Genomic DNA, 19,254 nt, shown 5'->3' on the forward strand with positions numbered 1-19,254 from the left:
GGAAAATTCTCCAATTAGTTAATACATCTTCAATGTGTGCTAGACACTCTTTGATACAGTTTAAGGTGGTCCACAGAACCCATATGTCGAAGGACAAGTTAGCCCGTTTTTATCATCATATAAACCCTATATGCGACAGATGTAATTCGGAGGTGGCTTCCCTGACACATATGTTTTGGTCCTGTCCTCTTTTGGAAAAATATTCGAAAGACATTTTTAATATTATTTCAACTGTATTGAATATTGATCTACAACCCCATCCTATTATTGCAATTTTTGGGTTACCAATGATGGATTCTGGCCATTTATCCACTTCTGCTTGTCGTATAATTGCTTTTGTTATATTAATGGCCAAGAGATCTATTCTATTTAAATGGAAGGACCCTATGCCCCCTTCTGCATTTCAATGGTTTTCTCAAACTATAACATGTTTAAACTTAGGAAAAATTAAGAGTGGTACTGTTGATCCTTCGCTTAAATTTGAGGAAGTTTGGAGTCCATTTATTCAATATTTCCATACAATATGAGCTGACCTTTTTCAAATCCTCTTCAATAACCTTTGAATATTGAGAAGCGGAGCTGACGTCATAAGAATGTGTTTTTTTTAATTGAAGAAATATCAGTCCTTTTTTTTCTTTGAAGTATTTGGTTTGCTTTTAGTTAATATTATACTTTTTTTTATTTGGGGGTTTTCTCTTCATATAATTAAATTTCTTTTCAATTTTTTTTCCCATCATGTACACTTAGCAAGAGTGCGGGAGGTCTAGGTTACATATTTTACTCCTTGTGAGTATATAGATTATTATTATTGTTATCCCGATCTCTTTGTATCATATGTATAATTATTAATGTTATGTACATCAATTTGAATTAATCTGAAATTTAATAAAAAGATTGAAAAAGAAAGAAAGAAAGGTATGATCTTATTGAATGTTAAAGAGAGCGTGTTGGGCTACATGCCCTGCTCCTATTTCTTATGCTGTTATCCTTACTGTTCCATACCTCCTCTACCAGTCTCTCCATTGCTGCAGCTGCAATCTCTGACCTGGACCTCAGGTCAACATAAAGTGTGCCAACGTGTAGGAGATGCGCCCTCCACACCTTCAGCAGTGGGGACTGGCTGGAGGCTACATGTACTGTTTCAGGAAAATTGCATCTAATCAGACATACGTACTTATGTTACTGTAAGCTGCAAAAGTGTGGACTGCAGCCATTCTTTTGAAATGTTTTGAGGAACTCAATGGGTCAAGCAGCATCTGTGGAAGCAAAGGGATTGTCGATGTTTTGGGTTGAGACCCTACATCAGTATCTGTTTGTCTCCATAGGTGCTGCTTGACCCTCCGAGTTCCTCCAGCAGTTTGATTTTTGCTCTAGATTGCAGATTCTGTAGTCTCTTGTGTCTCCTTTTGAAATGTATGCATTTCTTGCCTTTCAAACAACTGTCTCTATAAATACACAGTGCTCCTTGAACTGTAAAAGAAATCAAAGAATGCTGTATCAGCAAAGGAGGCCTATTGTGCCGGTGTCAGCTATTCATAGGAATGGTCCCATAAGTTTCACCTCTTCGTCTTTCCCTGCAGCCTTAAATATATTATCTATCAGCAATGTATTTGCTAAGTTGTTGTTGACCAGCCCTTCAGGCAGAGATAGTAATAATCTGTGGTGTGCACCTTCTTTCCTCTTGTTACATTTGGTTCCATTGCTAATTAGCCAAAATCTGTGTCAGTTAATTAATCAATATTTCCTTGGGTTTGGAACAGGCTCCTTCTTATTTTTTTCCATTAAAGTCCTTCACAAATTTGAACACTGTCAGATGTCCTGTTAACTCTTCCGATCCTAAAGCAAACATGTCCAGCCCTTCAACTCTTTCATAGTATGACCCCTTCATTCTCTCTAAGGGACATTCTTGCTGAAGTGAAGAACCCAACAAATTGACGCAGGGCTCCAGTCAATGGTAAATATGCCTTTTATAAAGGTCTAACTTAATTGTTTTGTGCTTGTCAGTACCTTGATTCTTAATGATTGTCTTTTGTAACAATCAGATGGAGCCGTGCATGGTCTTGGATCACAGAGAACAGGAGAGAAATTGTAGGCTTTTCACTTCTGAAGCTTCTTACAAGATTTTTTACAAACATTGGATGACCAAGAATGCAAAAGGAATTAGCAAATGCAAACAAGAATTCAACTGGACAACAACAAGGAACTTTATTAAAAAAAAGAGAAAAGCAGAAGTTTCAATTGCCTACTTGAACAAAAACACCAAGGCATAGAGCAAAACGAACCACGCAGGGTGCCGTGGTGGTGCTGCAGATAATGCAACTGCCACACAGCTTCGGGGACTTGGGTTCAATCCTGACCTCTCATGTTAGTTCTGTGGAGTTTACACATTCTCCCCGTGACTGGGTGCTCCAATTTCCTTTCACTAGTCATTAGCTTAATTGGTCCACTGCCCCATTCTGGAGAGTGGGGAAACTGGCCCATCGGGTCTGTGCTAACCCTCAGCAATCCCACTGCCCCGTTCTCCTGGAGAGTGGGGAAACCGGCCCATTGGGTCGGTGCTAGCCCTCAGAGCAATCCCACTGAGAGCAAACTCCCTCTGACAGGTGTAGTGGGGGTCAGTCTTCCTCAGCACGGCATGGCCGTACCCTGGAACCACCTGCAACACCAACACAAGGTCACTGCTCTGGTCCTGGACCACTGGAAGCCCCACTTCAGGAGGGAGGGGGGCAGGAGAGAGACCACAGGAACCCTCGAGGGAGGGGGGCAGGACAGAGACCACCACCCCCCACCTCTCTCCTCCAGTAGAACATCCGCACCCCCTCAGCCCTGGAGACCACCCACATATCTCAGCCCTGGTATATCCCCCCACCTCTGTCCCCCCCTCCCCACCCCCAGAGACTCCCGCATCTGTCGGCCCAGGTATACACCCCCACCCCTCTCCCCCACATATCTCTCCCCCAAGTCCAAGTGGGGATGTATACCTGGGCCGAGAGATGTGGCTGACTTAATTCGTAGTGTGGGTGGGTAGTCAGAGAATCAGGCGGGTGTTAATAGGCATGTGTGAGAGAGTAAGTTACACGGAAATAAGCAGGGGAATGAGAGTGCACTGACAGCCAATGTAGAATGGGCAGCCAACTGGCCTCCTTCACTGCTGAAAAGAAATATGACAGTAAAGTATGAAATATGAGACAGGGAGATAAACCAAGTCAGCAGTGCTGGTTGTTCAGGACAACTCTCACTGATGTTTCAGTGGGAATAAATTGTAGACTTCCAGGGAATTGTTTACGATTAAACAGAAATTTACTTTAAACTCTTATATCTCAGGGACAACTGGGACATTGGGCAACACAGTTTGCATGGACGAGTTGGGCTGAAGGGCCTGTTTCCATCTTGCATGTCTCTATGACTCTAGGAGTCGCACACTGTTAGGAACTTCTGCAGAATCAGGCTTGTTCCTGTATCTTTCACCTCTGTGTTGTTCCAAGAATGGACCCCAGTCAGGAGCTGACGTGCAAATGGCAGAAATTTTCTGTGAAAGAGAGTGAAAGGTTATATTATTTTTGTTTGATTTTTTTTCAACCTTTAACTTTCGACTAAAAGAAAGAAGCTCTAAACCTAATTAGATTGCCATTAATACAGCCTGATCTGCCAAGCTTATTCCAAAGCCCTGCTATTTGCAACACATAACACAAAGAAATGTAATCACACTCTGACTGCCCCACTTAGACTATTTGACTAGATAAGCCATCCTGCAACAACACTGGTCTCACCCTGTCACAGATATACCCTTTATCGGAAACATCCCTCACACCACCTTCTCAGAAAGTTAAAACTTTCTTTTTTTTAAATCTTTCTGTGGAAGGATCTTTGACTTGAAATGTTAACTCTGTTTCTCTTTTCACCAATACAGAAGCGTGGGAAGGGATTGCTGGGGCATTGATAATGATCTTTGCGTCCTCCCTGTCCACAGGAGTAGTACCAGAGGATTGGCGGATGGCAAATGTTGTTCTATCGTTCAAGAAAGGTAATGCGGAAAGACCTGAAGTAACCTCAGCCCAGTGTTTGGCTGACCTGGCTAAAGTGGTTTGAACTGGTTTGTCTCAGGGAGATCAAAGAAAGTTACCTGAGGCACAAGTCTGAGGGAAGTGCAATAAAGTAATACCCCCTTGGGCCAGATCCAATGAGAAGCTGACACCGGCTAGCCAGATGAGCCAGAGCCAACAAAATCAAAACACAACAGTCCAATCTGATAAGAAAGAGGGTAAGAAAGGGGGGGGGGGGGTGTGGTGGGGGGGCTCGGGCATAGAAACAGCAAAAACTCTGGAGACCAACCATCACAGAAGTGGATGACCCCACATCAGAAATGTGGAGATTACGTTGGGATCACTAGGAATGCCTGACCAGCATAAACTCCTATTCCCGGGTATTACCTTTTATATTCTTTGACTTTTCAGGGAGGGTCAGAGAAAGCTAGAGGGTAGGCGCATAGTTACTTAGTTTTATATGACTTGCATGTTTGTTGTTAACTGAACCAATAAAGGTATTTGTCAGTTCATACAGATTTTCTCTGTGCCTAATTAATTATTATTGTTCAGGGTGAATACCTGCAACATAATTGGCATCCCTCTTGGGGCTCAAGGATAAATCTCTCCGAGGGATTCATCAGGGGGTGACTTGAGCCGGACCAGATTGGTGAAGTACAGAGAGAACTGGGGGCTAGGTTATTACTAACCTAGGTTGAAAAGTTCAGGGAATTCTGCAAGTCCAGAGGACTTGTATTGTTTTGATTGAAGGGGACTCCTTCAGAACCATGTAATGGGGGAATGGCCTCAATACAGAGAGTTTGCAGGTCACGCCGACGCTGAAGGGAAAACCATTGCGGAAGCCCTTTGGAAGGTTGCTGAAGGAAATTGTCAGACATGGAACTTCAACAAGTACAGAAGCCAGTAGCTGTTGGCTGTTTAATTGAGGATTGAATAGAATGTCGGCAGCAAGCTGGAGTAGAGAAGGACAGATTAGAAGAGGAAGTCAGAAGGCTCCGTGAGAATGTAGCCTGCCTTAAGGAGAAGGTTACTGATCTACAGGGGCAGAGGAGCATGGATTTGAACCAGTTTCAGTTGCAGTGTGAAAAACTAGTTAAAGAAAAGAGAGAAGTAGCTCAGAATGAAGTGGAGGGATTGAGGAAACAGTGTGGTGATTTATAAACAGCTATGGATGTGATACAGAAATTCATACAGGAAAAGAAAAGTAACACGGGAGATCACACAAAGTGTCTTAAGCAAATAGAAAAGCCGCAGGACCAACTCGCTGCTCAGGACATGCTTTTGGATCCGAAGCAGGGGAGGAAGGTGGTGAAGGAGGTAAAGGTTGAGGAGATTTAGCAGATGAAGTGGCCAGATATGGTCCTGATGATGACAGGGAGCATCCTCCCGACGATCCCCCACCAACATACAACCAAAAGGAGCGGGTGCTAATGTCAGAACCAGTGGCCACCTGGAACCACCACTCCCCCCCACCCTCCCCCGCCGGTCACTACCAGGGAGGGCGGAGCTGGGTCAGGAAATCAAAACTAGTATATAAGATACACTCCCCCATTTGTGCTACAGCAACTGAGAGATATTGCTCAGGATACTGGGACATATGTCTAGGGATGATCCTAGGGAGCTGTTTCCAGGCAACTCACCAGAGAGCAGTACACAGTCTAAGTGATGCTGAGGAAAGTTAATTGAATGTAATGTGTTTGCATCCAAACATACACTCAGCTTTGTCAGTAGTACAGCGACACAGTGGGGGAACAAATGAGGAGTTAAAGTGTGCGATATTAACCGTTATGGGTATTAACAGAGGGGACTCGGTAGATGCGCTAAGCAAATGTTACCAGAGGAGAGGAGAACGCCTCATTGCATTTGTGTCCCACCTATGGATGGTGTTCCAAAGATATATGGATTAACATTAGATCGAGATTATTTAGAACCAGAACCCTGAAATAGATGGTTAAGAACGTTGGTGTCTCACAGCATTGCCGCATCTAGAAAGGCGATAGAGCATTTTGATCCCACTGACCCTGCACATACTGAGGCATGGGTACTCAGCAAAATGGTTAGAGCATGGGAGAGGGAAATGCTGGGGTTAGATTCTAACTTCAGGAAGACTTCAAAAACAGCTAGAACGTTTCCCCTCCAACGAAATACACAGGGCATCATGTGGAGAAATGCAGGTCAGGGGAGAAACCAACAGAGAGATTGCAGAAAGGAAGTGACACAATGCAGGAGTAAACCTTCACCCTATCAGGAAGACCTCTCTGGGGGCAAACATCCCTGTACAGTGCCCATATCTGCTGCTTCAGCTGTGGTAATGTGAGTCATTATGCCCAGAACAGTGCAACAGTCGATATAATCTGAATCCTAACACAGATCAGAGATTGGAGTTTGGGAAAGGTCAGAAGATGTTGGGGTTTTGGGTGATGTGGGAATGTCATGCTTTAAACTTGTTGAATGCTTACTTGTGGATGAAGAATAACTTCCAGCATTCCTTCGTTTTAAAGTCTTAAAATTACATGCCTCCTCAAAATTTTGCATGATTGCAATTTAATATATTTTGCAGCTGTTAAACCCTTCAGAGGAAGTCATTTTCTGAAATGGTTTAAAGCATAAGTGGTTTGAAAGTTTAAATTGTTGCATGAGATGTGGCCACTTGAGAGAGAAAGAGAGTGAATGTGTGTGAGTGAGTGGAAGGCTCTCATGTGTTTGTTAAATTTGTATTGGGAGGAAGTTTGACCTAATCCTATGCTCCAGAGGAATAAGAAGTGACCAAATGAAAAATTTTACTGCTCTATGTGAAGTAAATTTGCAGGAGCTCTTATCTTTTAAGAAGCTGTGTTTCTTTAAGCAGTTGTGTGAATGTGTTAGTGTGTGGGGGGCCCTCACTCAGCCATCTTTTCTTTTCCTTTGTTCTTTGGAATATGTGTTAAAGTTTTTCACTGTGGAAACTAACTGTTTATTCCCAGTTTTCCAGTTATTTGCTTAGGGTTTGAAGGAAGAAAATTGCAAGCATGGATTCTTGTTTTATTTTGTCTTATCTGTGTTTTTAGTTTGTGTTCTTTTATTTGTTTCCTTCAGAACTGATTTTAGAGAGAGGCCCAGATTCCACACTGGACACATGGAATGCAGGTTAAGGTGATGGAAATCTGTCTGTCTCTATTCTGGATACAAGGTGCCCAGATTTCAAAGGGAATTTGCCATTTGGGGAAATTGGTCATTGGTGCATTGTTAAATTGGGAAAATGACATTGATATTTCGGGAGATTGGAACATTTGGGAAGCAATCCTGAAAGCTGCTTTTGCTAAGAAGAATATTTTCTTTTTCCAGACATAAAAAATGTTGCTCAAGACTTTTGACATGCTGATTTTGAGTTTTAGAGTTTATTTGGAAAATGGTTTTGATGCAACCATAGTGCTTGTCCTGTAAAATGCATATGTGACTCTAATTTAAATAATGGGCTGGTCCAAACAATAGTTCAGCATTTCGCTTACATCGTCAGCCCTAATTTCCTCCCCATCTTAACAAAACACACACCTCTCCATCTGCTGCTGGATGGTCGAATTAAAATGATCTGGTCAGTCAGCCCTGATACTGAAAGGTCCAGATATAATTGTAATGTGTATTAAAGTTCGTACTTTCCTCACAAATGATCCTAATTATACTGAAGAACTGCACAAGTGTCAGGTTATGATAGCAAATAATTCCAAGGGACCACTTGTATCAAAACATAAAGGGGAGAGGGGTTGGAAGGAGATCAGGTAAAGCAACACCCGAGAATAAAGACACAAAGGGAAATGAAGAACCCCATTTGAACATTTTTTATATATGGTTTCTCATCAGTACAGGATGGTGAGAGGAGAACCATGTGTGGAATATATGTGAAGGGAAAAGAACATGGAGTCATAAAAGCTCACTCAAAACTATCCCCCGAGGGGAATAGGAAGGCTGATGAGTTAGCAAAGCAAGACTCTGTAAGTGGACAGGGATAGCAGCTGCCGATTGGGGAAATCGGAAGGCAGAAAGGAGCAATAAGTTAACGTTATGGATGTTACAGAGCAGAAAAAGAAAGACAAAGAATTTAAAAAATTGATACAAAGAACATGGTCAGAAATATCCAAAGAGCAACAAAGGAGTGCATATTAAAGATGGAGTGGTCTTATGTGAAGGGAAATTTGTGGTTCCAGAGGGGGATCAAAACCAAATGATCCACTCGTACAGTGACATGGGGGACACCAGGGAGCTGAAAGTGCCCTAAAAAAGATAAAGGAAGGTGCAAGACAGAATGACATGGTTTAACCCAAGATGAAAGGAATAATGTGTTTTGTTGCAATAGAATTAACCGTGACTGGGGTTATGGTCGGTCTTGTTTCAGAACGATTACAGCTGACGAATGTGCCAGCAGCAATGTCGATACTTGGAGAATACCCAGTGATCAAAAACGACTTTTCTCAATGGATCTGAGTAACTCGGGATAACAAAGGGGAACCAGAGGACTTGAACTTGTATTATGCAGGGATAAATAGTTTGACATACGTAGACAAAACCTTGGGTATCCCAGAGGGTACAAAGGTACAGTTCTTATGTAGTAAAACTCTGGGGGTGACATTGTTAATTATCCCAGAGGGGATAATCATCAGTCAGTTTTAGGCCCAGTTATTGAGCAACCATCAGGTAATGACGGCCATGGTAAGATTACGGTTCTGTGGGATCACATTCATGTGACTATCAAGTGGGGCAGTGATTCCCACAATAGATATATCAATTGGGGTGGTTATACCAAGCGTTTTCCAAAGGTTGCTTTGATCATTACTAACTGTACACAGGACACAGTACAGGGAGGAAGTAGAGTGAAAAGGGCATTAAAAGGTAGGGGCAAGAGTTTCTGTCAGGACCCAGGACTCTTCATGATTTTCAAAACTACCAGAAAACTTACTACCCCACACCCTCAAGTAACTGAGACTGCACCAGAGCCTAAATGTAGTGAGACCCAGCATAATACAAACAAGGTAGAATTAGTGTTAGAAGATATGAGGGAATCTGTCAGTTTGGTACCAAGATATCAGCAGGTTCAGGTAGTTCTTAATCTAACTGAAAAAATAGCACCTGAATGGTGATTGCATACCATGAAACAGTTATTCGCTCATCTTCTTGGGACACAACTAAGCAGGAGTGAGTTGAAACCAGTTAAAAAAAATAAGGAAAAGAGGACAATAGGAATTAGTGGGAGCAGGTAGTTAATACCTTGGATATAGCAGGTGTAGAAAACCAGATACAGTCCCTCCAGCAGAAAACTCATGAACTGTGGTTCCATTACTTATGAATGTTGTCATCTATTTTGCACATGTGGGGCAGATGTACTATATAGCAACGGCAGCCATGAGTTCTACCAAGGGATGGAAACATTGTCCTTTGGAAGGACACAGCTGTAGCTTTTGGAAACGTGACTTTAGATCTGGCTATTGGAGCATGACCTTTGCCTCAGCCAGTAGTAAATGTGGTAATGAAGGAAAACCTCATGATTTGATGCACTGACATGGATCACTATCTGTGGAGGTATGTTGTTACCGAATTGCCACCAATTTCACACTTGACTGCAGACTGGACACAAATTGCAGAAGAGGCAAGGGAGGTAATCCATCAATGGACTAAACACACTAAAGTAATTAAAACGTATGCCAATAAAGCAAATGAGGTATTGTGTGACCCAGATTTTTGGAGTAAATTTTGGAATTGGGGATCTAATGTTCAAGTACATCTATGGGTGAGGATAGTATCACATGCAGCTGTAGTACTAATTTTATGTACGTTGATAAATGCAATGCTTATTGTACACCAACTTAGAAAGTGGAAGAGTGAAATTATGTGAAAGTTAGAAGGTGATGCTCTAATAAAAGAGGATGACTATCAATATAAAAGGGAATGGTGTGAATTAAGTAGGTAAACTTTTTATCTAATGTGAGTGTAACACACGCACTGGGGGGTCTATGACAGTCCCACAGGCAGTCAACAGAATGAGAGGAGGATGATGATCCTAGGATAAATATCTTTGGATCAACAGGGGGGAGATGTTGACCAGACAGAATTAAAATCTCCAAATCAGTGGACAGTGGAAGCAGACAAACCAAATGTCTTTGTTCTTGCCACATGGTTAAAGGAAAGAGGCTGCCATTTTGTGAGACTGTTCTTGCAGCCGCCATTTTGTGAACTACTTTGTGAACTGGCTCTTGCTCAGGGATGGTTTGATCAGAGCAATTGAAAGTGGACACAATGAGGTTCCTGCTGATGATCTGCTAAACTTGAGATCACTTCCAAATAAGAAGCTGTTCATTTGATTAGGTAAAAATGGCAAGTGGAAAGAACAGCCTGTGACCTGAAATAACCTGAGCCCAGTGTTGGGCTGACCTGGCTAAAGTGGTTTCAACTGATCTGTCTCAGAGAGATCAAAGAAAATTACCTGAGGCACAAGTCTGGGGAAAGAGCAATAAAGTAATACTGCTTTTAGCCTTGGGCCAGATCCAATGAGAAGCTGACACCGACTAGCCAGATGAACCTGACCCAATGAAATCAAAACACAACAGCTCAATCTGATAAGAAAGAGGGTAAGAATGGAGGATTTTGAGTGTAGGAGCAGCGAGAACTCTGGAGACCACCCATCGCAGAGTGGATGACCCCATGTCAGAAACATGGAGATTATGTTGGGATCAAGAGGAATGCCTGGCCAACGTAAACTCCTATTCCTGGGTATTACCTCTTCTATTCTTTGACTGTTCAGGGACGGTCAGAGAAACCTATTGGGTGTGCACACAGATATTTAGTTTTGTATGACTTACATGTTGTTGTTAACTGAACCAATAAAGGCATTTGTCAGTTAATACAGATTACATAGAACATTACAGCACAGTACAGGCCCTTCAGCCCACAATGTTGTGCAAACATTTTATCCTGCTCTAATATCTATCTAACCCTTCCCTCTCATTTCTCTATCATTCATGTGGCTATCTAAGAGTATATTAAATGTCCTTAATGTATCTGCTCCCACAACCTCTGCTGGCAGTGCGTTCCACGCACCCACCACTCTGTGTAAAAAAACTTACCTCTGACATCCCCCTTGTACCTTCCTCCAATCACCTTAAAATTATGCCCCCTTGTGTTAGCCATTTTCGCCCAGTGACTGTTCACTTGATCTATGCCTCTTTTCATCTTGTACACCTCTATCAAGTCACCTCTCATCCTTCTTCTCTCCAAACAGAAAAGTCCTAGCTCACTCAGCCTATCCTCATAAGACATGCTCTCCAATCCAGGTAGCATCCTGGTAAATCTCCTCTGCACCTTCTCTAAAGCTTCCACATATTTCCTATAATGAGGCAACCAGAACTGAACACATATTCCAAGTGTGGTCCAACCAGAGTTCTATAGAGCTGCAACATTACCTCGCAGCTCTTGAACTCAATACCCCAACTAATGAAGGCCAACACACCATCTTCCAAAGTGTATCACTTCACACTTTTCTGGGTTGAACTCCATTTGCCACTTCTCAGCGCAGCTCTGCATCCTATCAATCTCCTGTTGTAATCTATAGCAACCTTCTACACTATCCACAACACCACCAACCTTTGTGTCATCAGCAAACTTACTAACCACCCTTCCACATCCTCATCCAAGTCATTTATAAAAATCACAAAAGTGATTTCAATTATTTTTGTTGAGGGTGAATACCTGCAACACCAGATTGCCCTGTTTGCTCTGACAAGAAAGACAGGTAGTGGAATGGGGTTTAGATGATGTGTATATTTAAAAAGGGATGAAATCTCACTTGGGGAATTAAATGTGATTTGTCAACAAAAGCAAAGTAAATGCCTCGTGGTGTGTTATAGCATTGTGAGTTACAGGGAGTTTGGAAGTTAATGGAGAGTCATAAAATAACTTCAGAAAATAGTTGTGAAAGAATTTATTTCCTTAGAGAGCTAGAGCCCTGCTGTAAAAATATCTGAAGTGTGTAGTTAAACACCAATGCTTCAAAGTGTCTTCACAGAAGAGGTTATTTCCTATTTAAATTTTGAGCTCTCTGTTGGTCAATGACTGTATGATTCATCAGTTGCTGAGGTATTCTGAAATTGTTCCTCATTATTTATAATAGGATCAGAGTGGCACTCTGAAGGATATTATAGATTTGTCTCAATTGCTTACGCGCGCGCGCGTGTGTGTGTGTGTGTGTGCGCGTGCATGTATGTATGCAGGTGTGTGCGTGGGGGTGTGGGTGTGGGTGTGGCTGTGTGTGTGTGTGTGTGTGTGTGTGTGTGTGTGATACAGTCATATGGCACAGAAAGAGCTCCTTAAACCTACACACTGAACAGAAAGCACTCATAAGTCCATAGTGATCCCATCAACTACCACAGATTCTACCACTCACCGACACACTAGGGGAAATTTACAGTGGCAATTAGTCTACCAACCCACATATCTTTGGGACGTGTGAGGAAACCAGAGCATCCAGAGAAAACGTACATGGTCACAGAAAGAACATGCAAACTCCATACAGATAACATCGGAAGTCAGGATTGAATGTTGGCTCCTGGAGCTGAAAGGCAGTAGGGTCTGCTAGCTGTGCCACTATGCTGCCATTGTGTGTGGGTATATTTATCTGTTTATGTACAGGGTTCAACCTCATGTATGCACATGTGGGTTCATGCCTGCTTATTGACATGTTACTTAAGTATGCACAAGTCTGTTTCTTTGTGTCTGTGTTTAATTATGTGTGTGCATCCATGTGAGAGCATGCTTAGTATGCACATACATGTGTATGTGAAAGTGCCTAGTGTTACGGACTCAGTGAAAGTCCCTTTAAGATAGAGAGTGTGTGTATATGTGTGTGTGGGGCGTGCTTACGTCAATAGAAGATAAAAGACGTAATGACATTGTTGAAGAAGTCAGAATAAGAAGGAGAGAGAGAGAGAAGGGAGAGAGACACCAGCCTGCTTGTTTTCTCTATCGATGGATGAGAAACAATAACTGTGTTTGCCACTGAAATCCATGCATGGAAGTTGGAAGTAATCCGGTGGAGTTCACTTTGTTGCTGACCTGTAGAAGGAAACAGGTATTTGTATGTGGACGACCACGGTTCAGATGCTTTTCGGGGTGAGGAAGTCACTACCGAGTAAACACTGAAGTGTCGTTTGGGTTCCATCGTGGAACATTTGGATTTCGTATTTACTCTCTCTATGTTTTTCTACATCTATTTCTTATCTTCAGACAACGGTGGTTGTTGAAGAAGCCCTTGCTCATGTTTCACCTTATGGCTTGTGGAACTGAACTTTAAGAACCATTCCGGAACTGGGAGTTTTGGACTTTGCCACACCCACACACACACGAAGAGTTTAGTTTTGGGGTTAACGTTCGTGGTTTAACATTTTTGAATTCTAACATACTAACATTTTTACTTTTATTTTACGTATTATCATAAGTAGTGATTAATAAAATAGTTTTTAACACTGAATCATGCTCAGTGTGTTTCTTTTGTTGCTGGTTTGTGACAAAATTGGGGGCTCGTCCAGGATCCAACCCAAAGGTTAACGAGTGTCTTCTGGGATCGTTCCCCAGATTGACGAGATTCGTTCGGGATTCAATCCAAAGATTTTTGAGGGAGGTCTGATAAATTCTTTTTAATTGGCTTGTGTGTGTGGAAACCAGCAGCAATGGATATTAAGGCATTTTTGGAGTCACCAACCCAAAAGGGATTGGAGGTGGCGAAAAAGGATGATTTGATAAAGATTGCTACAAGGCTAAACCTTACAGAAGTAAAGCAGTCTATGAGAAAGGCAGATATTCAGAGACTGATAGCTGGCCATTATGTGGAAAAGAAGGTGTTTGAGAAGGAAGTGTTAAAACAGTTTCCTGGCAGTGAAATAGCAATTTCTGAGGCACAGGTGCAGCTGGCAAAGATAGAGGCTGAACGAGAGCAAAAGAAATTAGAGGCTGAACGAGAACAGACCCAGTTAAAGATAGAGGCCGAACAAAAGATAACTCAGATGAAGATAGAGGCTGATCTAGCAATGAAGCAGATGGAATTGAAGAGGATGGAGCTGGATAGTGAGGAGAAGGAGAAACAGAGGCAGCATGATTTACAAATGATGCAAAAGAGTGTGGAATCTGATTCTGATGATGGTTTTTCAGCCAGCAGGGAGGTTCGATTAGTCCCTCCTTTTGAAGATTTTGTCACAAACCAGCAACAAAAGAAACACACTGAGCATGATTCAGTGTTAAAAACTATTTTATTAATCACTACTTATGATAATACGTAAAATAAAAGTAAAAATGTTAGTATGTTAGAATTCAAAAATGTTAAACCTCGAACGTTAACCCCAAAACTAAACTCTTCGTGTGTGTGTGTGGGTGTGGCAAAGTCCAAAACTCCCAGTTCCGGAATGGTTCTTAAAGTTCAGTTCCGCAAGCCATAAGGTGAAACATGAGCAAGGGCTTCTTCAACAACCACCGTTGTCTGAAGATAAGATGTAGATGTAGAAAAACATAGAGAGAGTACATATGAAATCCAAATGTTCCACGATGGAACTCAAACGACACTTCAGTGTTTACTCGGTAGTGACTTCCTCACCCCGAAAAGCATCTGAACCGTGGTGGTCCACATACAAATACCTGTTTCCTTCTACAGGTCAGCAACAAAGTGAACTCCACCGGATTACTTCCAACTTCCATACATGGATTTCAGTGGCAAACACAGTTATTGTTTCTCATCCATCGATAGAGAAAACAAGCAGGCTGGTGTCTCTCTCCCTTCTCTCTCTCTCTCCTTCTTATTCTGACTTCTTCAACAACGTCATTACGTCCTTTATCTTCTATTGACGTAAGCACGCCCCACACACACATACACACACACTCTCTATCTTAAAGGGACTTTCACTGAGTCCGAACAAGTATACTGAGTATAACGAGTCCTGCCCCTTCCGCTTTCAAAGACATCAAGGTGTTTCCTTACCTGCCACAAAGTGGAGCCCTCTGTTTGGGCAATTCTCTTAATGGCAATGATGGGGATCCACATCATACAGAAGACTACCATACACCAGCCGAGTATCGTTGCCCAGACAGGGTACTCAATTGCTCCGTATGTTGGTGGGGCAAATGTTGCTACAGACCAGACTGCGATTGCCTGCACACAAACAGATCAGAAATAGGAGACAGACCAACCACATCCTGATTATTCTCTGTTTAAGTCACTGTAAGCTGCAACAGTTACTTACTGTCATCAAGCATGGTGAGATAAAAGACCAACACACTCTCCACCACAGCCAGAAGAGCCAGGTCCTTTCCCCAATCATCATCTCAATGTCCTTGATGAATCTGTTTACCCCTGTGGACAACAAGAAACCCCAGACATTCAATCACTTAATTTTTCCATTTTTCAGGTTCGTCTCAAATTGGATATCACGGACGTCAGGATTACAAGCAATTTGAGCAAATCTCTTTCTGTCTCTAGCTTGATTCACTGGAAGGAAATTGTTTGAAAATCAAGAGCTGTAGATGCTGTAAATCTGAAATATAAAAAGAAATGCTGGAATCACTCAGCAGGTCAGACTGCATTTGCGGAAAGTGAAATAGAATTAATGTTTCAGGTCGAAGACCCTTCGTGAGAGTTGCTTCAAAGGGTCCTGAAGACCAGCAAATCCCATTAGAAAAGGCTTGCATATCAGATCTGTTTGGAATGGACAGTTTTCATAATAGGCCAGGTAGACTATCAAAATGTTTCAATTATCCTGAGTTGAAGAATAGCAAATTGGCCCCAGGAACGTCATGAAAATACAGGCAGAAGTGGCCTTGATGTTCCATCAGTCTCTAGTTGGGAGAAACTAAGTCAAGTTGCAAGCCACAGCTTGCATCAGGGTAAGGATATTCCCTCCAACATTGGGTGGTTGGGAAAACTGAATTCAACAACAACCACTGCAAGCAAACAAGACGAGGGGGATTTCATGGGTGAAAAATGCAGATTGGACTGTGGAATGAAAAGGTTAGATTGTATTTACCATATATCCAGTTTATACTGATAAGCTCCAGATTGGCAGTGACAAGAACACCCCATCCAGCACAAAAATGATCAATTAAGTTTATCCAGTAAATTCCAGCCTGAAACAAAATTAAATATTTGAGAGGTTGCTACATGACAAATCTAATAAGCAACACCTGAGATAATGAACAACCAAATTTATTCATCATTAAATTGATAAATACGAGCTGGACAAACTTAAATTAATAAAAAAAACACTATAAAATGGGATTAATGTAGGATTAGTGTAAATCAGTGGTTGATGGTTGGTGTAGATTCAGTGGGCCAAAGGATCTGTTTCCAGATTGTATCCCTCTACGACTCTATCACACTGCCAGCTCACTACTCTGCCACAGCTATAAATGGAATTACAGTAAAATTCCAATAAGCTATGCTCATTGTTCGGAAATCCCTGTGGGTTGGCGTCTGGCTTACTTGGGTGTTTTTTTCCCTGCCCGCTTTAAATTCACCAGGGCCACTGGAGTTGTTATTGTACCACTGCATAATAGTTATTATACTACCATAGAGGTTCTAAAGAAAAGTGAATTAAAAGTATGAAGACGCAAGAGACTGCAGATGCTGAAATCTGGAGCAACACACAAAGGAGCTGAAGGAACTCAACAGGTCAGGCAGCATCTATAGAAGGGAGTGGACAGTCAGCATTTTGGGTTGAGACCCTTCCTCGGGACTGGAAAGAAAGAGGGGAGATAGCCATTGTATAAGGGTGGGAGGAGGGGGAGGAGCGAGAGCTGGAGGGTGACAGGTGGATCCATGTAAAGGGGGTGACAGGCAGTTGAGGGAGGGAGGAGAGTGGAAATGATGTCAGAAGCTGGGAGGTGGAAGTGACAAAAGGCTGAAAGTGATGGAAGCTGATCGGAGAGGAAGGTGGAGCATGGAATAGAGGTGGAGGGGAGGAGCCGGTGGGAGGAGTGTGTGGGTGATGGGCATTTGCAGAGAGTGGGGGATGGGAAAGACATGGGTGATGGGCCCAGTTGGATCAGGAGGGGAGAGAAAAGGGGAAAAGGGACTGAGGGGGAGCAGTTACCAGAAGTTTGAGAATTTGATGTTCATGCCGTCAGTTTGGAGACCACCCAGGCGGAATATGAGTTACTGTTCTTCTAATTTGGGTTTAGCTTCGACATGGAAATGGAGGAGGCAGTGGACAGACATGTCAGTGTGGGAATGGAAAGTGGAATTAAAATGGCTGGCCAGCGGGAGCACAGTGGATGGAGTGAAGGTTCTTGGTGGTCACCCAATCTGCGTCTGGTCTTACCAATGTAGAGGAGGTTGCATCGGGAGCACCAGATGCAGTAAATAACATCATGGGATTCACATATGAAAGACTGCCTCAGCTGGACCCTGGATAGTGGGGGGGGGGGGGGGGGGGGGGGGGGGGGGGGAGGGCAGGAGGTGTAGGCACAGGTGTAACACTTTGCGTGGTTACATAGGTGAGTGTCTGGGAAGGGAGGGGGATAGGAGGGGAGGGATGAGTGGAAGATGGAGACACAGAGAGAGAGTGATCCCTGTGGAAAGTGGGGTGTGGGGGGGAATATGCCTGGTGGTGGGATCCCATTATGGATGGCAGAAGGTGCAAAGAATGGATGCATAGGCCGGTGGGGCAGTAGGTGAGGACAAGGGGAACCCTATCCTTGTTATGGCTGGAAGGGGATGGGGTGAGGGGAGAAGTGCAGGAAATGGAGGACATGTGAGTGAGCGTTCCATCAACAGCAGTGAGGGGGGATCCCATTTTCTGAAAAAGGAGGACATCTCAGATATCCTGGAGTGGAAGGCCTTATCACGAGAACAGATGAGGTAGAGATGGAGGAACTGAGGAAAGGGAATGACGTGCTTGCAAGTGACAGGGTGGGAGGAAGTGTAGCCGAGGTAGCTACGGGAGTCAGTGGGTTTGTAGAAGATGTTGGTAGATAATCGGCCTTCTGAGATGGAGACGGGAATCAAGAAAGGGGAGAGAGGTGTCAGAGATGGACCATGTGAATTTGAGGGTGGTGTGGAAGTTGGTAGCAAAGTTGATGAGATTGATGAGCTCCACATGGGTGCAGGAAGCAGCACCAATGCAGTCATCAATGTAGCAGAGAAGAAGTTGGGGAGTGTTACTGGTGTAGGTTTGGAACAAGGATTGTTCCGTGTAGCCAATGAAAAGGCACGGCTACACCTTTACTTTGGAGAAAGTAGAAGGAACCAAAAGAGAAGGTGTTGAGGCTGGTTGGGTCTGTTTTCCAGAAAGAAATTGAGATCCTTGAGGCCTTCCTAATGTGGGAGAAGAGTGTACAGGGACTGGCCATCCATAGTGAAAATAAGGCGGTGGGAGCCAGGGAACTAAAAGTTGTCAAAGTGATGGAGAACATGTGAGGTATCATGGATGTAGGTGGGAAAGGGCTGGACCGGGGGAACAAGATGGAGTTGAGATCTGAGGAGACGAGTTCCGTAGGGTAGGAGCAAGCAGAAACAATGGGCCTGCTGGGATTAAAGGTATGTTGGGGCAACAATGGGACTAATAGTCAAAAGTGCGGAAGATCTGTCAGCCAGGCGCCAGTACGACACCAATGGTGCCAAATTATTGAAACTTGACTGTAAAATGCTCCAAACAAATGCTTTCAAGTGACTTTTCATGTTTGAGATCTTGCCACACCATGCCTCAGACCCATGCCTGGCATCCCTTCCTGGCTCCTAAAAAAGGCCAGATGAATAACATCCTCCTCATATCATGGTTAAGTTGGCAAGAGCACCAGATAGTTTAGGGGCCATAAAAAAACTTGGCCCATCATTGTTATTCACACATGGAGAGTAGGGATTGCTAGAAAGGCCAACACTAATTGATAGAGTCATAGAGTAATATAGCATGGATACAGGCCCTTTGGCCCAACCAGTCCATGCTGACCATGGTGTCCACCCAGCTAGTCCTAATTTCCTGCATTCGGTCCATATCCCCCTAAGCCCAGCCCCTCCAATGTAGCCACCCAGCTGCCTCATAGATGATATTTATGCAGGAAATGCTTCAACCACTTCCTCCGGCAGATCATTCCAAATTCTACCACACTCTTCATGAAAAAATTGCCTCTCAGTTCCCCTTTAAATCTTTCCCCTCTCACCCTGAACCTATGCCCCCTAGTTTTGGACTCCCCCACCCTGGGAAAAGGACCG

At 43.2% G+C, this 19,254-nt stretch overlaps 1 protein-coding gene across 2 annotated transcripts in view; it reads right to left on the reverse strand.

Moving 5' to 3' along the window:
• Window positions 1-2,916: 2,916 nt before the first annotated feature.
• Window positions 2,917-19,254, reverse strand: part of LOC127573551 (sodium- and chloride-dependent neutral and basic amino acid transporter B(0+)-like) — a 66,913-nt gene continuing 50,575 nt past the window's right edge. For both annotated transcript variants that reach the window (XM_052021886.1, XM_052021884.1), the window contains 4 exons: window positions 16,073-16,172; window positions 15,293-15,402; window positions 15,031-15,201; window positions 2,917-3,529 (listed from right to left, as the gene is read on the reverse strand). In XM_052021886.1, the coding sequence (XP_051877846.1) occupies window positions 3,401-3,529; window positions 15,031-15,201; window positions 15,293-15,402; window positions 16,073-16,172 (510 nt within the window). In that variant the 3' untranslated portion in view covers window positions 2,917-3,400. The remainder of the gene's footprint in view (window positions 3,530-15,030; window positions 15,202-15,292; window positions 15,403-16,072; window positions 16,173-19,254) is intronic.

Source organism: Pristis pectinata, chromosome 8 (assembly GCF_009764475.1).
Source record: "Pristis pectinata isolate sPriPec2 chromosome 8, sPriPec2.1.pri, whole genome shotgun sequence".
NCBI lineage: Eukaryota > Metazoa > Chordata > Chondrichthyes > Rhinopristiformes > Pristidae > Pristis > Pristis pectinata.